Source organism: Cicer arietinum, chromosome 6, assembly GCF_000331145.2.
Source record: "Cicer arietinum cultivar CDC Frontier isolate Library 1 chromosome 6, Cicar.CDCFrontier_v2.0, whole genome shotgun sequence".
Classification (NCBI taxonomy): domain Eukaryota; kingdom Viridiplantae; phylum Streptophyta; class Magnoliopsida; order Fabales; family Fabaceae; genus Cicer; species Cicer arietinum.
This window is the reverse complement of record NC_021165.2, coordinates 50,491,954-50,518,894: the sequence shown is the minus strand read 5'-3', so window position 1 is coordinate 50,518,894 and position 26,941 is coordinate 50,491,954. Positions and strand designations below refer to the sequence as shown.

Sequence of the window (26,941 nt, the reverse complement as noted above, 5' to 3'; positions counted from 1 at the left end):
CAAATAAAAACCCGTAGAATTAGGATTTTTTTTATTAGAATATTTTTTTTAAAGTAATCAAAATGTCCCACTCCAAAAAAAAAACCACAATACCTTACTTTTTGACCCTTTCATAAGGTTGCAACCCTAGTATGCGACTTGCTGAGGAATTTTATTTTTTGACATTCAATAGAAGATCGCATCCCTAAGATGCTGACTATGTACCGGTGTGAAATTTTTTTCTCTCTATTTTACTAATTGAAAAATCATCTTTTTAATAAATTAAAATAATTATAATATTTTAAAAAATAAAGTACTATTAATAAAATACATTAAATTGAAGAAAATAATACAGTTGAGTAAATGTTATATGATCTGCTTGTTTGGGAGGTTGTGGTTCTACATATTTTTGTTTGCTTTAAATTAATAATTATACATTCCTTAATTTATTTAAATTTTTTTATTTTTATTTCAAAGGGATTCAAATTGTCATAACAACTATCTTGATAAATAAATTTGAAGTATTATTTAATATATGATCTATATTTTTTTATAATTGTTTTATAGATTAAATAATGCCACATCATGATTTTTTTAAAGAGTAAAGTTATGACATAAAATATAAATAAATATAAGAGATTAAAATTATTCTTTTAAAATTAGAAGATCAAAATTACACAATTGAGAAATTTTGAAGTAAAATTGCTCATTTGAAATTAAGAGGTAAAATTGCAGTATTCAAAAACTTGAGGGAAAAAAAATTATATTTGGGCCAATAAATAACTGCATTTAAGAGTTTAATCTATTACAACTTTTGATAAAAACAGAATTGTAAAATAATTTTAAGTGAAAAACTGTTTTTAGATAGTTTTTATAAAAGTTATTTTTAATAACCTATTATTTCAAAAACTAATTTTATAATTTGTAATAAATGGAGTTTTGTGAAATTAAAAAAAGAGGAAGGAACACGAAAAAAAGAAAAAAGTTTGAGAATCAAACTAGAAAAATAGAGTTGACAACACAAGGTGCGTCTGTATGATTTTAGGGAACATCCAGCGGTGCATCGGTTGAATTTCACCTGACATTCAACGCATGTCATCTGTCATTCTTCTCAATTCCTTCATTCCTTTCTTTGTTATACAACAATTCGTGTTGTTCAAGTCACGCAACACAAACGAATCAACCAAGGAACAATTAACACGAAGTTACGAAAAATTAATTTAGCAGCGAAGAAATCGCGTTATTGGTAATGGCGGAAGGGGTGGAAGCAGAAGCAACCACCACCACCACCCCCACTAGCCTTCTTCCTGACTTGCTGAAAAACACGCCTTCGAATATTGCTAGATTGGAAGACGTGATCGAACATTCTAAAGCAAGACATAAGTATCTCGCTCAAACCACTAGTTCTTCTGATGGCGGTGATGTTCGTTGGTACTTTTGTAAAACCCCGTTGGCACCTAATGGTATGTTTCAATCCAATTCAAAACCTAATAAACCGTTTTTTTTTTTTTTTTTTTTTTAATTTAATAGGTTTTTTTTTTTATACTTTCACTTATACAGATTCCAAATTCCTGTTAATTAATTTGAAACTTTTTTTCTTCAAGTTTTCTTCCCCTTGTATGTTGATGATCTGAATTGAGATATCAAATTTTGCTTAGTTTTTTTTTAATCTATTTATATATAGCTTACATGAGTAGTACAAGTGTAATTTAATAGGTTTTTTTTTTTTTACTTTCACTTATACAGATTCCAAATTCCTGTTAATTAATTTGAAACTTTTTTTCTTCAAGTTTTCTTCCCCTTGTATGTTGATGATCTGAATTGAGATATCAAATTTTGCTTAGTTTTTTTTTAATCTATTTATATATAGCTTACATGAGTAGTACAAGTGTATGATTTGTTAAAGCGAACTTGGAAGTGAGATCTTCTTAAGTGAGAGTAACAGAAAAGTTAGGGCTTACACAAACTAAGGTAAATGCTACTGTGGACCACCATATACCATTGTTTAAAAGTCATCCGAAACTCTAACGAGTCGACACTCATCTGAACGGTCCTCTTGTACTATATGGGTAAGGCAATGACTTGATGGTATGTCGCTCAAAATCTAACTTGTTGAACCGAAATCAATAAGTCACCATCTCAAACGTAAAGACGAGAAGAACTGTTAACTTGTACTTTTAAAGAGTGTTGTCGATCATCGTTATTGTTTTGAGTGACTTTTACGCATTAGTTTATGGTAGACCTGGTGCACCTTAGAATTTGTCCCCAAACTAAATGTTGTTTTTAGCTTAAGTAGACTAGAGATTGAACCTTATTCTCTGGGGGCTAAGGATGATGTGTTTTATAAAAAATAAGTAGTAAATAAGTTTCTTGCTGGTGTGTCTAAAGTAAGGGTTCGAGCTTCCTTATGTTTGGTCTGACTTTAAGTTCTGTACTGGGAGAAACTTTCCACACCCGCAAACATGACTTCGGATGTAGACATCTGAAATAAAAAACACATATTTTGTGCCGTCTGGTAGTACACTTCTGGACAAATTATGTTCTCAGAAGGTACACTTCTGGAATTATGTGTGGTTTTTAGAAATGTGGGGGTGGGTAAAGTTTTCCCCTTCTGTATTAGTAGCGAAAAGAGATGCATTTTGTATTCTGTTCACGAAGACATGTATGATTTAGGAACTGTATTAGATTTGTTAAAGCTATTTGTTGGTGCTCCTTACGAGGCTAGAGGATCAGAGGAATCATATTTTGTGGTTATTGGCCGGTGCATTAGCACCAAACTCCACTAAATCCATTTTGAATCTGTTTTGCTGGTATTCTGTTGCAGAGTTAGCGGCGTCGGTCCCGAGCACGGAGATAGTGGGGAAGAGTGACTATTTTCGTTTTGGCATGAGGGATTCTCTGGCAATTGAAGCATCTTTCTTGCAGGTAATTTTTAAAAATGTGTACTAGGTAAAATTCTTGTACTTATCTTCATTTGAATAGTGGCTTTGGTGTCCTTTAGATAGTGAGATTCTTTGTTTGTTTTTATTTGCAGAGAGAGGAAGAATTGCTTTCTAGTTGGTGGAGAGAATATGCAGAGTGTAGTGAAGGACCAAGAGAACGACAAAGTTCCGGTACCAAGTTGGATAGACATCAATTATCTGAAGAAATTGAGGAAGAGAGAGTTGGTGTTCCTGTGAAGGGAGGACTTTACGAGGTACTTGTTTTATATTTTTTGTCATGTTTTCCCGTAGACCTCATAATGATAATTATTAACATAATGCTTTTTCTTAGCACATGTAGTCATGATATTTTTTCATATGTTACATTCCTTCTTTAATTCTTCCAACTCTTGGCTGATTTGTTGATGAAATTTGTGTGTGTTAAGAATTTGGCTGCACAGTTTTCGACTTTTTTTTCCTCTAAGCCTCGGTGCTTTCTCATACAATCTCGCTTTCTTCAAAAAAGAGAAATGAACTAGAGAAAAAGATGTTGGACTAAAGCGAAATGGAAAAGAAAAGCTGAAAACAAATATCTGTGTTTTAGTTCATTCTTTCTTTCCAATAATATGAACACATTTTACACATGTGAATCTTTGCTGTCTTTTCTGTATATCATGCTATGTAAATATGATACAAGATCCTATGTAACGGCGTTCATAGATTTTTCTTCTTAACTTTTATACGTTTCAATAACACGGGGATGAAGTGTTTATGCTAGGACATAGGATAAAAGGAAATTAGAGTAGTTAAAGTAGTTAAGGGTTGTTGGATTAATTAGTTAGGTTAGTTATTTTCTGTTTGTTAGTTGTTGTTTATGTTTTAGGGTAGTTGCTATTAATCCTTTTCCCTATCCTTGTATATAGGAAGTCTATAAATATAGACTTCAATTCCCTTAGAAAGCATCTTTTAGAAAATTTAGAAATTGAGTGGTGTAAACTATTGTAGGAGCGTATTTGCTCTTGTGTATTGTAGGAGCGTATTGTCTCCTATTATTTCTTATCTTTTTTCTAAATATTAGTGTTTTTCCTTTAAATCCTTGGAATCCAATTCTTGGGTTCTTAACAATTGGTCCGACTTGCCGGTTTCGAGGGAGTGCCACTGTACATGGAAATGGAGGATTGGTGGGCTAAGAAGGCAGGGCTACCCAACTTTTCAGGGACCGATCCAGTTGGGTGGGTTGCACAGGCTGAAAGGTTCTTTTTGAAGCATGAAATTTATGGGTTCAATAAAGTGCAGTGGGCGTTCATTATCATGGATGCATGGATACTGTTTTGGTTTCGTTCTTGGGATCAAGAAAACCCAGATCCAACTTGGAAACTTTTTGCATAGGTATGATCCGTAGGTTTTGCAATCAAGAACCACAAAACAAAGTCAAGAAGGGAGTTACAGAGGCTGTTGAAGAAGCCACAACAGCAAATCTGTTGTGTAATTCAATGGGGGTTGCTGTCGAAAAACCAAGAACCATCAGAAAAACAGAATCAATAGAGTGTGAAGTTAACAGAGCAAGAATCGACGAAGAAAGATTCAGAAAAGGAAGAAAACCCAGTCTTGCATTCGTGGTTGAAGAAGGAAAAATTACACACCTTAAATGGCCCATTTGGTTGGATGACAGTGCTGGGAAGTTTTTTTTTTATTCAGAAAATTAATGAAGATGAACGTTCCATCAAAAACTTATATTTTGGAAATTTGTTGAAGTTGTGGAATTTTAGAGAAAATAATAAGAGTTTGAATATTATTGATAATAGCTTTATGCTAACTTGATTACAAAAGACTCAATATTAATCTCTATTTATAGAGAAACATAGATTCAATCTTAAATCAGTAACAAATCATAATAATAATGAGATATTCTAAGATATCTCTATGATTATAAATTGATCCTAAAAAACAACTCAAGATACTCTAATATAATATAGAAGATATTTTCTAATATTCTAACATTCGGATATGGAGGAAATAATGTTTATCGACAAACAAAAAACTGTGGTAGAGGAGAAAGGAAGCAGCCACCAAATCCTGTGCAAAAGCATTGGTTCTCGGCCCTTTAAGATTCCAGCAGGCCTTGTGCCTTCGTCGGAGTCATCAGATTGGAAAGTACAATCAGAAACAACAGGGATTGCAGCTATAGGGAAACTGACCATGCAGGAACTGCATCTGATGGCTTATTTGCTGATTGTGGCTCCCCCATCTGAAGGACAACAGTGACGAGTTGGCAAATCTCAAGTTTCATCAATGGCGTTGTTCCTCTTTCTTGTCTTGTCCTCGTTTATCATCTATTTTTCTTTCGGCAGAGCTTTCCTCCATGAAGCCATACTTGACACAAAACGTTATCTTCGATTCAAGCTTCTTCTCCTTGTCCCTCACACTCGAAATTGTGGCTGGAAAGCTTCTCAAACATTCGCCTTCCGCCACCGCCTTTGTTCTGTCTGATTCTGTGTTCAAGAAATCCGACACAACCAGATTGGCCAACCGCCAATCCATTTGAGCTTTCCATGGGGTCGTAGCTGAGGGGAGCACAAAGGACGAATGGGTTCGAGCGTCCGATTCCAACGAAGAAGAGAGATAAACAAGCAAAATGGGCCTTGTTAATGTTAGGTCCAATTTCAGACTTAATGGGCTTGCTTAGGCCAATCTGATTATAGCCTCATGGTTCAGAAAACAAGGAACTTGGATAATCTAATTAGAGGCCATACTTTGTTGGGGCTAACCCAAGGCACACTGAGTCCAATTCGGAACACAGTGTGTTTGCTGTTATGGCAGGAAACTGAAGAAAAGGGTATATGAAACTCAACAATGAGTCACCAAGACCTCAACAGTGGGACCCAGGAGGACAATTGTATTTTGTTTTTTTCTGACAAGTTGAACATTAAGGAATTTAGTAGTTTGCAACTTTGAGGACAAGGTTGTTTTGAAGAGGAGTGTATTGTTAGAACATAGAATAAAGGAAAATTAGAGTAGTTAAAGTAGTTAAGGTTGTTGGATTAGTTAGTTATTTTCTGTTTTAGGGTAGTTGCTATTAAACCTTTTCCCTATACTTGTATATAGGAAGTCTATAAATATAGACTTCCATTCCCTTAGAAAGCATCTTTTAGCAAATTTAGAAATTGAGTGGTATAAACTATTGTAGGAGTGTATCTGCTCTTGTGTTCATTTTCTTTGGAGAGATTCTCTCCTATTATTTCTTATCTTTTTTCTAAATATTAGTTTTCTTCCTCTAAATCCTTGGAATCCAATTCTTAGGTTCCTTTAGGCATTTATTTATTATTTTCTGAACTTAGTATTTATTGCATATGCTAAACTAAATTTCTAAGGATATTATTAGGACTGTTTGAACACTATTAAATTTGAACTTTTCATAATTAGAGTTTGAGAGAATATGACTTTCCTATCTTTAAAAAGAAATAAATTGGGAACTTCTTTCCAAGGATGTGATGCTCATCAATACAGGTAGATATGATTAAAAGACATTGTTTCCCTGTTTATTGGAATGGAGAAAATCGACGTGTTCTAAGAGGCCATTGGTTTGCTCGTAAAGGGGGCCTCGACTGGCTACCACTTCGCGAAGATGTTGCTGAACAACTAGAGATTGCTTATCGCAGTCAGGTCTGTATAATTGTTTAAAGCACATTTTTTTAAATATAGAAATCATTGCTACAATTTAGAAATGATTAGCTGTAAGGGTGGTTCTGACATAAAATTCTAAAAATATACACTCAAAGCAATGATAGCATGATTCGTCTTCATTATCATCAAATTTCTCATAAAAGGCATACCAGTACATGTATCTGAAAATTTTAGCATCCTCTTTAGTGTTAAGCATCAAATAACTGCAAATTTTGAATTCCAAAGTGCACCGCCCTTAGAATTTCACTAAACCATTTCTTTTTCCACCAAAATTTGGAGTTTTTAATAAAACAAGTTGATTCTAACTGCTAAGTAACTATGCATCTAATTAGGTACTGTTATTTAAATAATACTTTTTTGTCTTGGTCTCCTAGGTAATTTACTAGTTTAGCAATGTAAGTCCTTTTTACGGCCAGAGGGTTAGGTTAGGGCACGAAAGAGAATAGTCCGTTTTCAATTTGCACTCATATTTGCTTCAGAAAGCAAAAGATTTATTTTTTATTGGTTTCTATAGGTATGGCATCGGAGAACATTTCAACTGTCAGGACTTTTTGCTGCTCGAGTCGATTTGCAAGGCTCCACCCAAGTATGCAGATTATTCTTACAATGATGATATGGTTTATTTGTGTATCGTTTTATGGATAGAGATCGTTTTGCATTTTAATACCTGGTGTGATATTGTACATTTATGTTGAACATGCAGGGCCTGCATGCCCTTTTCACAGGAGAAGATGATACATGGGAAGCCTGGCTAAATGTTGATGCTTCTGGCTTTTCTAATTTTGTGAGTCTTACCGGAAGTGGAATCAAGCTAAGACGTGGTTACTCCCCTTCAAATTCGCCAAAACCATCCCAGGTTTCTAATTTTTTTCCCTCCCTTAGTAGTGCTACTGCTACAATGTAGAGATAGTCTGCCATTAGAGTACTCAATCTTTCCATAGATGGATACGAACATTAGATCCCAATTTTGCTGTGTAACTGTATCTTATATAATCCTCGTGACTATTAAATTGTGTTTATAATGACATACAAGAACCTTGGTCTAGTAATATCCATCATATCCATATTTATCTTTTATCATTTCTAATACACATTTTATAATATAATAATAAAATTTGGAGCTGCATCATATTAAAAAATGATAACTGTTGAAAAATATGTGTTAATATTATTGAAAATATCTAGTGTACCGACACTAATATGCTTATATAGACTACACTATACCTTTTGGCCTGATTAATGGGCCGAATACAATTATTAACATAATAATACAAGATATACACCATTTTACAAGACTCCCCTTCAAGCTAGTGAATGGATTTGTCTATCATTCTGTTTGAATATATGATAAAATGTTTATTAGGATATAGGATAAGGAGTAGTAACAGTATAGAATGAGTTACTTTGTTAGGATATGGGATAAGGAGGAGTTAGTTAATTGATTAGTTAGAGAGTATCACATATAAATAGGTGAACACAAGGATATAGAGGATTATTGATATTGAGTGTTGTAAACTTTTTGTGAATAGTGTAGTGTCTCTATTGTAGAAGGGGAAACCCATGGATGATCTCTCTCTCTCTCCCTCTCTCTCATTCTTTCTCAATCATTCAATAAAATTGTTATTGTTTAATTCTTGTGTTTCTAACACATTTCCAACTTGCAAGGTTGCTTAATCATTATGTTTGCAATCCCTTTGTTTTGAGCAATACTAATAGCCAATTTATTATCACAACACAACTCCACAGGGTCTTCCTATTGTTTCTTCAAGTAATCCAGTATAATCTTCATCCACAATAGCTCACATGTTTATTGTGCCATAGCCTTCTAAATTCATCGTCAACAATTGATCAAGCCACTACGCTTTGGTTCTTACTTTTCCAAGAAACAATGTTCCTACAAAGGAATGCACAATAACCTCTTCCACCTTTTTTTGAATAAGAGTCCCCTTCCTGGAGTGGATTTGAGATTATTAAACTTCAGTGTATGTTTTATTATTTTTTAATTGTGCAACATTCTAAGTTAATTGTTAGTAGGCCTAGTCAACACAACTTCCTAGATATTAAATGTAATTATTGTAACATCATTATAAATAGAAGGTGTGGCCTCACAAGAAATACACAAATTTCTCATATTTTCTCGTCGCCAACATACGAGCCTCCACCTTCTCTGCGTGTGGGTCCCACGCACCACCACAAAACCCGCATGTGCAGTTCTTCCCGACTATCGTTTTCGAGTGCCGGCCACACCAAGAGCCCCTTTGCCACATTTTGAGGTGTTTACCATCTTTTGGTGATTTTTCCGCAACCTTTCATCTTCCCTTCGTATAGATTTCCATGTCTGGCACTGTATTAGTTGTTGTTTTTTTTCTTGCGCTTTTAGTTCACTACTCTTCCGCTCATTCCTTGCAAAAAATTGGTCGATTTTGCCATTTATACAGATTAAGCTGCTACTCTGGGAACCAAAGACAAGGTACCATTTGCTCAGACAATCCTTTTATTCCCACCAACGATCAATCCGGTGGTGACTCTATTCCTACATATAAATCATATTAGTGGCGCCTTTTATTCCCACAGACGATTAATCCGGTGGTGACTCTATTCTCACATATGAATCATATTAGTGGCGCGTTTTATTCCCATCGATGATCAATCCAATGATAACTCTTTACCCACACATGAATCATTAATGGTGTCTTCTCTTCTCAAACAAGTCCAATTATTGTCATACTTAGTTTCAATTTTAGTGACAAAATGTTTTGATGTACAAAACTTAAATCATAGTAAGCTTTAGCTTGAGGGGGAGTGTTAAAATTCAGTGTATGTTTTTATTATTCTTTGATTGTGCAACATCCTAGGCTAATTGTTAGTAGTCCTAGTCAACACAACTTCCTAGATATTGAATGTAATTAATGCAACATCATTATAAATAGAAGGTGTGACCTCACAAGAAATACACATAAATGACTCATATTTTACAGCGATATTGTAGAGCAAAATTTACAACTTGCAAGTGTCTCACCCTTGGATTATGCATGAATTGACTCATTATGTTGAATGTATTGCCAAATCAGGCCTAGTGTGTAACAAACATTTCTCCTGCATCTTGCAAAAGATCAAACACTTATTTCCTCTGAGAGATGAAAATGCTTTGTTTTGAGTAGGCCACCTCAATTCCTAAGAAATACTTGAGTTGTACAAGGTCCTTCCTCTCAAACTCTAATGATAAGTTCTCTTTGATCAGTTGCCTCTCAATTAGATCCTCTCATGTAGTAGATGATCTGTATAAACTGGAAATACATTTAGTTTTCCTCCATGTGAATGTTCGAAGAAAAGAGTGTGCTCTTATTGGTCGCAAATGATGGTCAACGACACCCAAAATTATTAGATGGTGGTAGACGGAGGTTGTGGGGCAACAACAGGCAATGGACAATGACCAATATTGAAGGTCCTAAGGGCTGCGATGAAGGCAACAAAAATGGGAACCACATTCAAGGGGACTAGGGTTTTTACATAGAAACAAGGCTGTCAAGACCGGGAGCTTGTGATACCATTTGAAAAAGTATATTTGAATATAATTGAAAATATCTAGAGTACAAACATTTATATGGTTATACAGACTACACTATATGGCTGAATAGTTACTGACATAATTACAAAATATATGCCTATGTACAACAATAACAATGAGAATGGAAAAGTTGACTGTTTCTTGTTATAACAATGTTTTTTTTAACTTGTTTACGCGGTAAAAAGAATTTCATTTTGTATTTTTGTTTGATATCATAATTGGATAGTTGAATAAATCAATAAACTAAGTGCTCATTCTTTCTTGAAGAATGTAAGTGCAGATTGGTTCTATTAGTACTAACTTTCAACTTTTCATAGGATGAATTAAGGCAAAAGAAGGAGGAGGAGATGGATGACTACTGTTCCCAGGTATTTAAACAAAAATCCAGGTTGTGATCATCATTATACTAATGTTTATAAAAGACTATTATCTTCTCATGTTCTCTGTGGGGCTCCATACTTTTCTACTGGAACTCTTTATTTTATCTAATTTAAAAAACTGAATTTGATCATACACCACAGCTGTTTTCACCATCCCTTTTGCTTGATGTCAATTGCATGACGATAGTTGTTTGTAGGTGCCTGTTCGACATTTGGTATTTATGGTTCATGGGATTGGGCAGAGGTTGGAAAAATCTAATTTGGTTGACGATGTGGGCAATTTTCGCCATATTACAGCAAGTCTTGCAGAGCAGCACCTTACTTCACACCAACTCGGCACTCAAAGGGTCCTCTATATCCCATGTCAGGTATCTGATGTGTTTCTCTTACCCTGTTTACGTGTTATGAGCTTTTTATGATGCTTCTGTCTCTATAAAATTAAGCTGTCTCACCCCTGGCGTTCGATTTTGGCACATTGGTCCTTGTTTGATACGAAGTTAAATTAAAACTGATTTTACGCTAATTTGTAGTAATTGAATTGCAATATGTATCATTGATTTGATCCTAGGTAGTTAATCCCAGATAGCGGCGCGTCGCGGCCAACTTCGGAAACCAGGATAGCGGGTTGTGGGATACCGGGATTACCTGTATTCCCTGTTTACGTGTTATGTGCTTTTTATGATGCTTCTGTCTCTATAAAATTAAGCTGTCTCACCCCTGGCGTTCGATTTTGGCACATTGGTCCTTGTTTGATACGAAGTTAAATTAAAACTGATTTTACGCTAATTTGTAGTAATTGAATTGCAATATGTATCATTGATTTGATCCTAGGTAGTTAATCCCAGATAGCGGCGCGTCGCGGCCAACTTCGGAAACCAGGATAGCGGGTTGTGGGATACCGGGATTACCTGTATTTTTTTTTTTGAACAAATTACATGAATAATAGTATATAACATGCATAATTAAACAATATCTCAAACTCATAAACATTTATACATAGTAATAAAAAAAACCCCAAGTCTTAATCAAATAATACATTTAAATATTAAATATCATTATCTTCTTCAACATAGAGTAATAAAAAAACAATTTTAAAAAATATTAAATGAAGGGAAGTAGAAAAGGACAGAGAAAAAAAAAAGAACAGAGAAACTAAGTAACAAAAGAAAAGAAAAGAAAAACTAAAGAAAAAAAAAAGGGAAAGAAGGAAGTAAGTAACTACAGAAAAGAAAAACTAAAGATAAAAAAAACGAAGCGGCGCAACTGGTGGTGTATGAAGCTGGAGGCGGCGCGGCGGTTTGAAGCTGGAGGCGGCGCGGCGGTTTGAAGCTGGACGGCGGGGCTGGTGGTGGAAGAACAAAAGCAGCAGCGAGGAGGAATGAAGAATAAGAAGAACGAGGAAGGCAACGTGAACGGAGAAGAAGGAAAGTGAAATTAGGGTTAGTGAAATCTGAAATATGGAATACCAAAAATACCCCCAAATTTTTTTAAAATGGAAGGGTAATATTGGTTTTTCTCGAAGAAAAAAAAATCACGTTTTATGGGCTTTGGGAACATGCCACCCGGAATGCGACCCACAAACGTACCCAGATCGTGCGCGAGCTTGCTTTTCCCCGCGCTGCACTGCGCCGCTGCGGCCAGACCCTTCGCCGCCACGCTGCCGGGAACCGCCGCGATTGACTACCTAGATTTGATCCAAAGTCCTGTTTTCTGAATTGTAACCTGTACCGCATAATGAGAAACGTGCACCAAATACCTAGATATCCCTGTAAGTCTCTGCAGGAGTTGCGAAAATTTGTCAGTTAAACTTGCTTTCCTTTCCAAACAATTTTGAGTGTTTGTGGTGCTGTTCGATTCTTGTTTCCTGGAAACATGCATTATTTCAATTAAAAGTGGTATGGTAATTACGGAATGCTAGAATTGTTTTTGTAGAATTGGAATTTAGTATGAATTGGGAAATCATACAAAAGTAACATACCTTTTGCTTTTTTCTGGTTACAACGGATAAGTTAAAAAGAAAAGCAAAGAGCAAATTATACTCCCATTGCATAAGCCAACAAAACCGGAGTTATATCAGAAGGAGCTTCATTTATTTATTTATTCGCCTTTTTTCTTTCTTTCCAATTTTTAAATTTATTAGTCTATTTTTAGAAGATGAGATGTCCTCTCTTGTAGCATGCTGCACAGTCTATCATCATGTCAGAAAGAGCAATCCCTTTAAACATCCAAAATTTGAACACCAAAGAGAGGTCATATACATTATCCAATCCCATAGCTTGTTTAAGTGTAAAGAGAAATACTTTGAAATCCTTGTTGTGTTTGTGACATATCGCTCTGAACAAATGCTTCAACTGAGTGCTAAAAAGCATATCGCTTTTTTGCTGAAACCTTATTATACCTTCAGTTATTTGACTATAATTAATAATTAATTAATTGGTGATTTCTTGTTATCTAGTGGAGGAAAGGTTTGAAGCTGAGTGGTGAAACAGCTGTTGAGAAAATAACCTTGGATGGAGTGCGGGGATTGCGTGTCACGCTAAGTGCAACTGTTCACGATGTGTTGTACTACATGAGCCCAATTTACTGTCAAGACATAATTGACTCGGTAAGAGAGAGTGTGTGCCTGTGTTTACTGCTTTCAGTGTTTCTTTAAATCTTCCTTAACATAATCATCAGATCTTTTCAACTTTTTGCTATTTATCTTCATTTATGATTTTGACATCTATGATGCATATGAAACATATAAAGAAGAGAAATGAAATAAGGAAGCATAAAGAGACAGTTCACTTATTCAACAATAAATGCCAATATTAGAAGAATTTGGAAGGTTGCTAGTCCACATCATTTAGCTGCAGAGGTTTTGATAGAAAGATGGTATTTTATTAGAAAACATAGTGAAACAGAACAACAATGCAACAACTTCGATGGTCTGCAACCTCCATACAATGTTTAATTGATTCTTCCTTTAATCTTCTAGATTCTATATATTCCATAAACCTAAATTCTGTATTTTAATAGCTAATAAGAGTTTTAGTTCTGAGATGCTTGTATCCTTACCTGTTCTGCAATTGCAAAACATGCACTGCATAAATAAATGGAAACCTACTTTTCATTTTAGAATTACTTATAACTGCAGTGCAGATATATCCATTTTTAGAAACAAGGTGCATAATAAATTCGTATTGTCTTTTTCTTAGGAGTTGGATGGGTTGCTTTGAAGATTTAGATGTTAGACTAATGTAATAGAGGATTAAACAATGTTTAATTTTTGACCTGTGAATTTACACTTCTCTAGGTATCCAACCAACTGAACCGACTATATCTGAAATTTCTTAAGAGGAATCCTGGATATGATGGAAAGGTATGCTTGTGGAAAAATGGCTTCGTTTTTCCCTCTATGCATTTTCAATGTCTATAGTGGTTCACTTTATGGTTACTTTTGTGTAGGTTTCATTATATGGTCATTCTCTGGGAAGTGTCCTCTCATATGATATCCTCTGCCATCAAGATAATCTGTCGTCCCCATTTCCAATGGACTGGATGTACAGGGAACATGGTGAAGATGAGGAGTCAGTCCCTGATAAGAAAAGTAATTATTTTCATCACTCATCAATCAATCAGGATGACACGTTTGGTGTGAAGAGCCCCTACGACGAAAAGAAGAGTATACAACAGACTTCTACAGAAATGGAGGCAGAATTTTCGGAGTCCTCAGTTTTATGTCCTGCTTTATCAAGTGGAAACAATTTTATTGTAGGACCTAACTCTGTGAGCCCAAGTAATGAGGGAGAAGTTTCTGAGTGCATTTCTGATTTTAGTGACATGTTTTTTGACAAAACGGGTGCATTGGATAAACTAGAGAGTGTGAATGTTGGGCTACCAGCAGCTCAGGAAAAATGTAATAGTACAAACAACGAAGATGATGTAATCAAGAAGCTTCGGGAAGAGGTTGGTTTCCAGTTTTTTTCTTTTTTAATTTTGTTTTCATGGACTTCTCTAGTAAGTTTTCCTTTCCAAGAGAGGGTAAGGGATGTTGAGAGGCCTTAATATACGAAGCATGCTCAAGAATGCTTTTGTTAGGAACTCAAAGAAAATGTGATGGAAAACCAAATAGAAAGAGCCAAAAGATTGGAATAGAATTCCTCCCAAGGGTTTCCTTCACAAGAGATCTCTCCTTACACTCACAAGCTATCAAATGTACATAACACCCCTCCTAAATTTGATTTCCCTTATTTATATAATTATTCTCTTTTAACTAACTAACCAATCAAAATAAAGAACAAACTAATTGATCAATAGCTTTCCTTGTTATGCACTTCACTTCTTGTCATAGTCTCCCCATCCATGAAGCAGGATACTTTTTTTTTGTAATCAAGAAGATTAGAGTGCACAGGCATCAGATAACAACTAAGACATCCCAACTATGTTGATGATACACCATAGCTATCCCCCATCATTTGCAATACCCCAATTAAATATATTAAAAGCAGAAAAAGAAAATAAGAGACCTTGGGGGGACTAGTCCAAAATCCAAGGGAACAAAAATGCAAAATGTGGACATCTGTCTCATTAAAAACCTTAGCCGGAAAATCCTAAGGGATAAAATTATGGCAAAGAAAAAAGAGTGCAATAAAAACCATAGTCTAATGGTAACGAAAACTAGGAAGATCAAATATGTTATGAAAATAAAGCAGGATACTTACACAGACATGAAAGCAGAAACAAAGAATTTGCTGAGGTGGTTTGCTTCAAGTATAGGAATCACATTTCCGGGAATAGATATGTGGGAGTGAATATACCCATGTTTGTTAGGAGGTTTGGAAAAATATATTTCTAGGCATAAAGGTTCCCAGGAACGGGATAACTTTCCATAAATTCCAAATTCCAATGCTTTTATTCCCATGGAAGGAGGTGGTAATAAAAGGTTCCAATGGAGGTGGGAATAAAATTAATGTAACTACCTATATATCCACTTCTTTCAAAATTCCCAGGAATACAATGTCTTAACCAAACAATTTTGTTTATAAAATACCCGAGAATAAGTTTCCCAATTTCTTGGGAAAATTATTCTTGGGAATAAATTTCTCAACCGCAAAATAAATGTCCCTTGAATGATAGAGGGTCCGAATAAGGAATATGGAATCCAGGATGATATTAGGATCTTGATTCCATACAAAAAGAGAGAGAGGGATGTTGAGCTTGACCTATATCATAATTTCACAGTGCAGACTACAGAGTTAGCGTGGATGAAAATGAAATACCCTTATATGACTTTATAGTATCTCGACTACTAACATCGACTGCCTTTATAACTTGGCCTTTAACTGACAACGTTTTCTTTATTTAGATTGATTTATTGAACGCCAAGCTAGCTGGACTGGAATCGTGTGTTGATGACGATCATAGCAAAGAAGAATTGCATTCTGGTATTATTAGTTTTGCGTCCTTAAAATTTTTTAAGATGTTTTCCTTCTTCGTCTTGATTTCTAATAATAAAAAAATGCAAATAAGGATGTTTAATTGTTTACACACATGTGGCAGTACCACAGTTATCTCAAAAGTTGCCTCCTATGCCAGATGCAACAAAGCGTTATACTCCATATATCAATTATACAAAGCTTCTATTTAAGGTATTATAACAACTACAAACTCTTTTTCTAGCATGTAAACTCTTTTTATCGAGAAGTACATTTCAATTGCTAATTTCCAGTATATGTGACACAGTATATGTCATGTTGTTCATGTGACTAACAATGCATTAATGCAAGGTTGATACATTCTTTGCTGTTGGATCCCCTCTAGGTGTATTTCTTGCACTCCGGAATATCCGAATTGGCATTGGTAATAATTTCTGAGCTTGTCTTTTATACAGCATTAACAATTTTATTTCTGGTCTTGATAGATACTGTATCTTTGAAGAGATTCTTTTACAATACTTCTTATTGTTTCTGTAGCTTTATGTTGAATCATATTTGGTGTTTGGTGAAGTTACCATTTCTGTTTTTGATATTCGGCGAAATCTGAGACTGGACAGCTTTGTTGCATGTTTTATTTCCCTTAGTTGTTTAATCCTTTTTACTTTTTCTATTTTGGCTAATATCTTTTCTTCCCAATAGTGTACTTTCTTCTGCTTCTTTTTAAAATGATTTCTTTTTTCTTAAAGATAAACGTGTTTCTGAACTTTATTTATGTTCAGTTGGGTTTGACTTTAATAGATTAATAAGATAAGATTAGAGCTGATAAGTTTAATTTTGTATTAGAAAAAAAAAATGATTGCGAATGCCAGTTATTTATAACCGTCCAATTTTTTATACGCAACGAAGTTGATAAATTACTTCTTGTTACTTCCAGGAAGAGGCCAAGAATATTGGGAACAGGAAAATATTAGCGAAGAAATACCAGCCGTTCGGCAGATGTTTAACATTTTTCACCCGTTTGATCCAGTAGCATACAGGTTTGCCATAATACTAGCCCTAATGATGTTTCCCCATTGAATGTGTTCGAGATTCCAAAATATTGATAATTAGCTACAAGTCATTTAAGTAGAACATAACGACCAGTTAATTATAAACAATTAAGATAATTAGCTACAAGTCATTTCGGTAGAGCATAACGACCAGTTAATTATAAACTATTATAACCTTCAAGATATCCTCTGTTCATAAATGAACTATTAAAAATTTAGATCAGCAGTTATAATGGACAAGAGGACTGGTACACACCCTCTTAAGTTTCTGTCTATGTTGTTAATAGAGAGTGAACGCCGAGCGGAAATGACCCCTAGTGCAACCTAGGTAGTCAATAGTGCCTGTTCGCGGCGGGATCGCGCCGGAGCAGAGTGGCGCAGTGCCTGGCCGCGGAGCGGCGCGAAACAGGAAAGCGGCTGTTCTGGCTGGGTTCACGGGTCGCACTCGGGTCGTGTGTTTCTCGTGGCCCAAAAACGTGGATGTGTTTTTTTTAAAATTTTAAAGGGTACTTTAGGTTTTTCGCTCTTAACCCTAATTTCATTGTTCTTCTCTTTCCTTCAAACACTCTCAGTTTTTTGCGAACACTCCCTCCTTTCCTGCAAGATCCAGCCGCCGCCCATCTTCCAGCCACCGTCGTCCATTACCCAAGTTCTTTCTTTCTCTCCTTTGTTTCCTTCCTTCTTTCTCTGTTTTCTTTCTACTTTCTTTCTTATTCCTCTGTTTTTTTTTTCCCTTTATTTCTTTTTTAACTTATTCCTTCTTTCTTTTTACATATTCCTGCTTTTTTTTTTTTATTTCTGTTTTCTTTAAGTTTTTTTGCCTCTATTTTTATATTTATCTTTATTTCCTTAACTTTTGTTAGTATTTAAATGTATCTTTTGATTAAGACTTGTGGCTTTTTATTGGTATTTATGAATATTTCAGAGTTTGAGTCATTGTTAATTTTGCATAAAAATATATGTTTATATAGTATTATTTATGTAATTTGTCCAAAAAAAATAGTGGCCATCCCGGTATCCCGCAACCCGCTATCCCAGTTTTTGGGGTTGACCGCAACGCGCTATCTGGGATGGACTACCTAGAGTGCAACATCATTTGGTTGCTATCTGTGTTCAACAGTTGCGGTGTTTGTGGTTGCACATTGCGGAAAAATTGCAGCTCAATATCAGTTTAAGGGTTTGAGTTTCATATAATAGGCCTACAATAAACCAAAATGGGGCAACTATCTTTTTAATGTATAATAAATGTTTGGGCGATGCTCTTCTCCCGCCCCCAAAAATCATGGTGTTTTCCCGGATTCCATAATCTGGTATTGTAAAACTCCAATTCAGTAGTGAAAAATGGGATTAATGACGTTACCAGAAGTTCCAATCCGGTAATTTTTTTTATACATTTTGAGTAAACATTGGGGATGGATGAGCAGCCAGCTAAATGTTTTGATAGTACAAGTGTAAAAATCCAATAATGAGCTAAAAAGTTGGACAGAGGAGCGTTGCCCACTTGGCCTTACCTAAACAAATTGTAAAAAAACCCTTCAAACTAAACTGAAATAAAAATGTATCTTTTCGACAGAGAAATACAAATATTTATGAAATGCAGTAACATGTCTAATAAATAAAAAAACCTGAAATAGAAAAGAAAATTATTTATATACACATAGTATAAATTACATAAATAAATATTTTAATATAACTTTTTCTATGGTATATTTTAATTAAACTTATTTAATATAAATGTATAGTATTATTTATTAATTATTTAATAAATATAAATATAGAAAAACATATTGCCAATGGTGACTGTTATCTGTTCTTCACATAGAGATTTCTTCCATGGAGGACATAGTAAGTGGTTTTGTCATGTAACTCGTGTTGTAACAAATAGAGGATTGGTTACAATTTGCTTATGTAACAAATTTGTTTGAAACGAAAGGGTATATTATATTAAGAGCAAGGGGAGCGGTGGAACATTATTCAGTTAGAAACTTTATGGTTTGGGCAGGAAGAGAAATGTCTCTTCTCTGAGGAGCTTTGCTCCGGGATTACAAGAGTTTTCCTTCTGTAAAATGTCTTTTCATTCAACAATACATTTTCGGATGTTTCTTGATTTTGGGTTTCTATCAGTGAAACTAAAAATTTAGTTAGAGAGATTGAAAAGTAATAATGTAATTACAGACAGGTATTTATCGCACCTGTCTTTCCTCAAGTAGTATAAATAGGAGTATTGTGTTGCATAACATATTACACCTCAATAATATATTCAGTGTCACATATACTATAATTCTGTAGTGTATGCACGTCAGCATGTGAAATGATACCGAATCAATTGTGATTTTTCTAATATTTTCTATTTTCGAATACTGTATCTGTGGTATGAAAATTTATAAAAGTAAATGCCTGACATCGCATGCTATTTTTAAATTGACTACAGAGTAGAGCCCCTTGTCTGCAAAGAATACATTGGCAAACGCCCAGTCTTGATTCCATATCACAGAGGAGGCAAAAGGTTGCATATTGGATTTCAGGTGAGGCAGCAGAAATACTGGTGTTATTTGACTAAATTGGACCATTATATGTCTCAAATAACACCATCAATCTTCTTGTAGGAATTTACTGAAGATCTAGCAATTCGCACTCACACAATAAAGAATTATATGAAATCTGCAAGGGTGAGCTCCTCTTTTTTTTTGTCAAAGAATATTCTAGTTAAAAATGCTAGCTTTACTTACACTCTTTTTTATTGAATATGGTTCTACAAATTTATGAGGGAATCACATGATTTAGAGGAGCTCATTCCCAAAATAGTTGTGAAATGTGTAGCCATTTTTATTATTTATTATTATTAGAAGGAGATGTAAACCATCAAATTCAAGCTGGATTGGATGGTTGAAATGGAGGCAGGCCTCAGGTAGCTCCAGTGGTGGTGGGAGTTTTTGGCTTTTGGGAGTTGAAAAATCTTGGTACTTATCTCCTAGGTACAAGGTTCAACTTCTTTTGGCATCTATGGGAGTTGAAGTTGAACCTTGTACCTAAAGGTAAGTACCAACATTTTTCAATTCCCACTACCAATTGGGCTGGTGATAAAAAAGTACCCCTTAAGCAAAAGGGGAAATTTAATTGCACATTGTAAGACCGAAAATGTTGTATGGGACAAAGTGCTAGGTGGTAAAAACTCTAACACGAGGATAAAATAAGTGTATGCGATGAGAGTGTTGTGTTGGATGTGTGGAAAGACTAGTCAAGATAGAATTATGAATGAAAGCATTGGAGAATAAGGGTTACCTATCGTAGAAAAGATGGTGGAAACTCGACTTAGGTGATTTGAAGATGTGGAGAGGAGACCTGTAAATTTTGTAATAAGAAGAGTAGACCAGATGGAGGGTAGTCAAATTACTAGAGGCATAAGAAGACCTAAAAAAACTGTAAGAGAAACTATTAAGAAAGACCTAGAGATTAATGAGTTGGATAGATGTGTGCTATATGACAGAACATTATAGCGTTGTTTGATCCATGTAGCTGACCCTACTTAGTAAGATAAAACTATGTTATTGTTGTATTATTATTAGAAGATGACGAAGCGGAAAATATATTATTAGAGAGAAGTAAATGGAAAGGAGCATTAGGCATCCCTCCTATAACAAGGCATCACGAGAAATCAATGAAGAAACAAACAGAAACACTAATACGATTTAGTCGTAACTAAGATAGAGATTGAGATGTGTTCTTGAAAATAAGTTCATTATGCTAATTACCCCTTAAAACAGCATAGATAAAGCCTTTCACTCCATAATAACACAAGATGGAAGCATGAACAGACTAAGAGAAGGGTTTCCAGTATTGGATTCATAGTTAACGAAAATCGTTTGAAAAATATTGATAATATTAATGCAGTAAAAATCAGAAAATATGGTTTACTGAAAATTTGTATTGCGTTTTGATTGCAAACTGGGGTCACTTCACTTCTATAGGTTTGCTAAAATAGACTGTCAGGTAACCTAACTAATCTTTAGGGGTGTGCAAAAATATGGTTAATCGGATCATATTGATAAATTGGATTGTATTGCACCACAGTAAACCAAACCATTTAAATGGTTCATGAATTGAACCACATATTTAAAACAATTCGGTTAACCAAACTTAATTCAACAACCAATTTAACAATTTTAAATTTTTTTAATCTCAATTAAGATTTTTTTTCTTACAAAATTTTTGAAATTTATTTTCTCGAAAAAAATTATAGGAAAAATGGAAATTTTTTTATATCTATTTTTTTTCGAAAAAAATTGAAAAAACCTTTCTTGAAAAAAATCGAAAATTTTTTTACAAGAATTTTGAAATTATTTTTTTGGAAAAAGTTTTTATCAGAAAATTTTTTACATTTATTTTTCTCGAAAAAAAAATTGATATTTTTTTATCAAAAGAATTTAAAGATTCTTTTTCCAAATAATTATTTTGAAATTGATTTTAACTAAAAATTTGTTCAAAATAGTAAACTAGTTTATGTTTATAAACCGGTTCAGAAATGCATTGAACTTGATTTAAAAGTGGTTTTTAATAACTTAACCAAACCATTAATGTGGTCCAATGCGGTTCAATTTTTACACCATGAACACCCCTACTAATCTTCCCAATCCATATAGTGTACTAAAAGGACTGTAGGATTTCTATCGTAATTTTCCTAAACATTTGGTTGAATTTGGAAAGAATTAGGAATGAAAGAAGGATGGAAAGTAGAAAAATAATGGTAAACAAGTCAGTTTAAGATTGATGTTTAAGATTTCTCAATAAACCAAATACTTAAATTAATTTTCAGACTCTGGGCTTGTTTGAAACTGTTAAGGAAATTAATGCAAAGTAGATAGATGACTGGAAAAAGACTCCATAGAACAGGGAAGATTGTCTCTGTACACAAGTCCTCTGAAACTTGGTGCTACGAGAATCATTACTTAGAAGTCAATCAAAGGAATAAAAGATGTATATTGCTGGGATATGAACTTCCAACGGCTGACGGGTAGCATTGACATCATTGGCTTGGGCCCAACTGCTCTAATTCAAACCGTTCATTCTTTTTCCCATTAACCTTCAGCTAAACAAGCTTTGCTTTAAACGTCTTACCTAATCCTACTTTCACCCTTTCTTGGTCATGCTAGGGGTTTTGCTCCTTATCAATTCAATCTTCTACATTTGACCAGAAACCTTTCCTTTTATTTTCTTATCTAGTACCTTAACTGGAATATTAAAGGGAGTAGGAAAGTAATGTGGGATGCATGTTAAATAATGTTAGACCAAAGTAATAAAATTGCCGATGAAGAGGATGATGATTATGGAACTGCTAAAACTGTGGCTACTGTTAAGTTTGATTGCTTCTAAGTTACTAGCTTTACAATGGAGTTCAGGATTCTGTTTCATTTCAGAGTAACAACAATTTTGTCAAAGTAGATATTTAATAACCAAAATTTGTTACAAGTGTGGTAAGGGCCCAGCTCAATATGGATAACACAAGGTAATATTATTCTCTGACCTGCAAAAGTGAAGCTTGAAACTGAAGAAACACTAATTTATGATGAATCCGTCAGATTGATCAGAAAACACACTCATGCCACACACCTACTCTTCTAATATTCAATTTTCTTCCCTTCACAGTGACAATTGTTATTTCTGTTTTCTAAGCAGGATAGGGTACTGGCAGTTTGTCAATCAAGAAATATAGAGAGCATAAAAGGTAATATAGTCTTTCAGGTTCTTTTTTGTAAATTTGAAATTCATATAATGAGTTTGAGTATTCTATCCCTTGTAGGATCACTGATGTCTGATATAGTAGCCATTAAAATGTGTGTTAGTCTTTATATGGCTTTTCCTACATTTAGAAGGGCCTTTTATTTTGACAGGCTTGTGAAGAGATTTGATGTTATGCTTTTCCTGTTTTGTTTTTCCTAAAAGGCTGTCTTGCTTCACTGTTTTTTTACTTCTCATAAGAAAACATACTCCTATACACCCCCTTCTTGTTTTGTTAAATACTATAGAAGGCACAAAACATTTAAAATGTTGAACATTGGCATGTTGTATGTAATATCTTTTTCTTATACATTTTTTTTATTATTATAAATTGTGTAATTTATTTTATTTTATTTTCATTTTGAAGTTTTTAGCATCATATTATAGTCTGTTAATCTATGAAATAATTCCAAACTTTGCTAATGAGCATGCTTTCCAATTCCCACACAACCTCTTTGACAGCATTGTTAAATGATCTTAGTTTATAACACTATATCAAACTCATGTGATTAAATCTTACTGGTTGCTTTATCTTTTATTTGGATTTTGTTCTTTAACCTATGAAGCACTGACTCCGATACAAACACGACACTGTGACAAGACTAGTGTCCAAAATTTAAGACACCACACACACTCACATATATAAATGTGTGTCATGCGTGCATATGTGATCAACATGACATAATCAAAATTAAAAATAAGATTTATATGCTCACTTTTTAAAAACTAAGTTGTTAAGACTTAAGCTACAATTTTTACATGATAATGATACTCAAATTAAGAATACTACAAATAATAAGTATAATCTTACATTGAAATCCTTTTTAAAAATTATCTGAGGATAAGATGAATTATGTCTCTTACAACATCTATTTAAGTCTTATAATAATGAGCCTCAACAGTGTTAGACATATACAACTTTTTGTTTCAATGGATAATGGTTACGCGCTTCATATATTTTAATGGATTTTATTTTGCAAATATTTCTTTTACATTTAAAAATATAATATTATTTTAATAAAATCATATTTTCTTTTAATAATAAGAGTTTTTAGTAGTGGTCACCAAAAGTGGTGTTTATGCTCATTCTCTTGATTTGTACACAGGCCGTGCCAAGAGCTGTCTGAGCTGAATGTAAATTTTTTAACTGGACATTTTTAAGGGGTGTGAGACCTGTTTGACACGCTACACGAAAATTTGTGATACGTGTTTAACTGGACATCGTCTGTGCTTTATAGTTGCTAATGTAGATATATGTTGGTGCATCTATGGTTTTAATTGTTAAATGTGATATGTAATATAAGATAGCAATCCCAAAAATGTTTATATGTTCATGCTTTTTTTCAACTTTAATGGTCTTCTGGTAGTTAATTTGTTAAATTTTTAATTAATCCTGCTACACAAATGTGACAATTGTTCCCCCATTTTTGTTCAAATCCTACCTATCTGTATTGTAGGAGAGAGTTCTGAAGAGGAAGAAGAGACATCATATGGATCTTTAATGATGGAGAGGTTGACAGGAAGCAAAACTGGACGAGTTGATCACATGCTTCAGGTATGAAGTTATGACAAGTATAGTGAGAACAAACATACCTGATTTATAAAACTTTTGGTGCTCAAAACTACATATTTGAATTTGTTCCAATGAGATATTGGTATTAACAAGAAAAAATACTCCATACAACAACTTTAAATTGAAACTACCATATTTTTGGGTGAAAATTAATTTAGGCAAAACAATTTTTGAAGGAAATGGAATTACCTTATCTCTAAGTTCTTTTATTTGGTTATAGTTTTATGTCCAATTTTGACTTTTCTTTGCAATGTAGGATAAGACATTTGAGCATCCATATCTGCAAGCCATTGGATCGCACACGTAAGTGTATTTAGAATTTCACATTGTCGTAATCATAATATCAATATCAGTTATTGGAATGGTTTGATTTTACGACTCAACTCAGTCAGGTGATTTTGATGTTTATCTGGTCTACAGGAATTATTGGCGAGATTATGATACTGCTCTTTTTATATTAAAGCACTTGTATCGAGATATACCAGAAGACCCAAATTCGTCACTGGTATATAGCGCTGGAAGCTCGAAATGTGTGACTAGTTCTGGCGGTTGGTATGATCAAAGAGATAGTGTAGAGGAAGATGTTCCATTGACTTTCTCTGATAATGTAATGGTCAGAAATTTCTCAAGCAAAGCTAAGAAGATTATGCAAAAGAACACTGATTTCTAAATACATGAGTATATATAGCACATGTTTGGGATGTGATTTCCTTGCATACGTAGTTGTTGTTATTGCCTTCTACACGTTGTAATCTAATTGAGATTATGTAATATAATATGCGAAACTATGTACATTAGAAGGATTCTCCATCTTAGGGTTGTTTCATTCGGCTGAGTAGAGTAATGTTAGATTAGTCCAACTTCCAATGTACATAGCATAAGAAAATTCGTCCATGTAAATTATGATGATTTGTATCGATTTAAAGCACAACACAATCTTACTGCCTGTAAATATGTATACAATTTGTTGTGGTTTATGGTGCACTATATATGATTCCTCCTTCGTCGAACTTTTATTATTTTTACCCTACATCCCTTGCGTGGAGTTGGGATCCTTTGTATTTGTCACAAAAGAAATGGAAATGTCCATTATTATAGTTCTGGTCTACAAACATGTAACTTATGTCATTATTTTGCAAATGTATGCCTTTATGTTATTTATACATCCAAAAATTATAGTAATGAAGATCTCCACTTTTGAGAGGATCCTTACCTGGTTGCAGGTTCGTTTGGTTAAGATTTTCAATTTAATCATCAAAGAATTTATGATGGAACATGACGACAAGAAAGATTTGGTCGCCGAGGTAAGAAATCATTAAGTTGTCAGTCCTGAAATACTCTGAAGTCTCTTAATAAGTGCTAACATGATACGGGAATTATATACATATATAATATTAGTGATATGTCATTTTTTTTTAAACTAAAAGATGATTATTTATTGACTTGATTGTAGTTTTGGTCATCTATTTTTATCTAATTTATAAAATTGATCTTATTTTAAAATTAAATAATTTTAGTCTTTTGAATTTTTTAATTAAAAAAATTATATTATGACATATGATATGATGATGTTCAATAATTAATATTCATGAAATTGTAATGAAAATATCTAAAAATTTCAATTTCAATTTTTGTAATTTAATTAATAACATAAATAATCAATATATTTAGATAGTTTTAAATCAAGAAATTGTATGTTGCGTCACTTAAAATATATTAAATTACTATTTTTTTTGTTAAAAAATATGAAGGGCAAAAACCATCTGATTTTAAAATAGAGGGACCAATTTAGTGAATGGATAAAAATAGGGCATAAAATACATCGATCGAGAACACAATAAATTTAAGGTTATTAAAAATAAAAATGATGAATTTATGAACAAATTTACAGTATTAAGATTAGTAGTATAAAATGATAAAACACCTACAAAAGTAATAAAAATTAATAGAATACTTATGCTTCATGTTTGTATTATTGATGGTATTAAAATTATTGTTTGAATCTATAATAGATCAAAACTAATATGTTAATTTAAATCTAATAAATATGCACCAAGATAATAAATAAAATAATGTTGTGTTAAGATCAAAAAGTTATGAAGATTATTTATCATGCCTCTGAGGAGTTGCAAATTAGAGAATTTGCTTCGAAACCAAACATTTTGGCCCAATTTTTATGCGCGTGAGGCTTTCCCCTTACCGTTTACAAGTGCTTATCAAATGTTAGTATATAGTAACAACGTTGGTCATCCACTTGTTGTCCAAAGGTCCATCGATTTACCTAATTTACCCCTTATCGGATTCTAGTTTTCAACTTGGTAAATTTTGAAATGCGTAAATCTGATAATTTAAATTACTAGATTCATGCATCCAGTAGACACCAATACATATATCTGTCAACCTTCTCACTAAACACTTCTTCTTTAACACTTAACCTCAAATCATTTACCTACTTTCACATTTTTGAAGTTCAAAAATCTCATTCTTTTCTCAATTGGCATCATCAACCTTATTTTTCTTCATTGCAAAGGCAATGTAGCTCTAAAACACTTCTCATTGTCATTTTGATTAATTTTTTTGAAGTTTTGTACTAAG

General features: G+C 33.7%; 1 protein-coding gene across 2 annotated transcripts; it reads left to right on the top strand.

Moving 5' to 3' along the window:
• Positions 1 to 940: 940 nt before the first annotated feature.
• LOC101509859 (phospholipase SGR2) lies at positions 941 to 25,333 on the top strand. Of its 2 annotated transcripts, XM_004506317.4 has the most exons (21): positions 941 to 1,442; positions 2,804 to 2,904; positions 3,014 to 3,175; positions 6,408 to 6,563; positions 7,099 to 7,170; positions 7,288 to 7,440; positions 10,470 to 10,520; positions 10,730 to 10,900; positions 12,988 to 13,137; positions 13,828 to 13,893; positions 13,980 to 14,480; positions 15,880 to 15,958; positions 16,074 to 16,162; positions 16,301 to 16,373; positions 16,884 to 16,986; positions 19,430 to 19,523; positions 19,605 to 19,667; positions 22,672 to 22,720; positions 24,231 to 24,328; positions 24,603 to 24,649; positions 24,767 to 25,333. In XM_004506317.4, exons 1-21 carry the CDS (start codon positions 1,229 to 1,231, stop codon positions 25,014 to 25,016), a joined length of 2,742 nt encoding a protein of 913 aa, XP_004506374.1. In that variant the 5' UTR covers positions 941 to 1,228; the 3' UTR covers positions 25,017 to 25,333. The 2 variants fall into 2 exon arrangements, with proteins under 2 accessions (XP_004506374.1, XP_073226121.1); XM_073370020.1 differs by lacking the exons at positions 941 to 1,442; positions 2,804 to 2,904 and having other exon boundaries at positions 3,036 to 3,175; positions 6,386 to 6,563.
• The last annotated feature ends 1,608 nt before the right edge of the window (positions 25,334 to 26,941 follow it).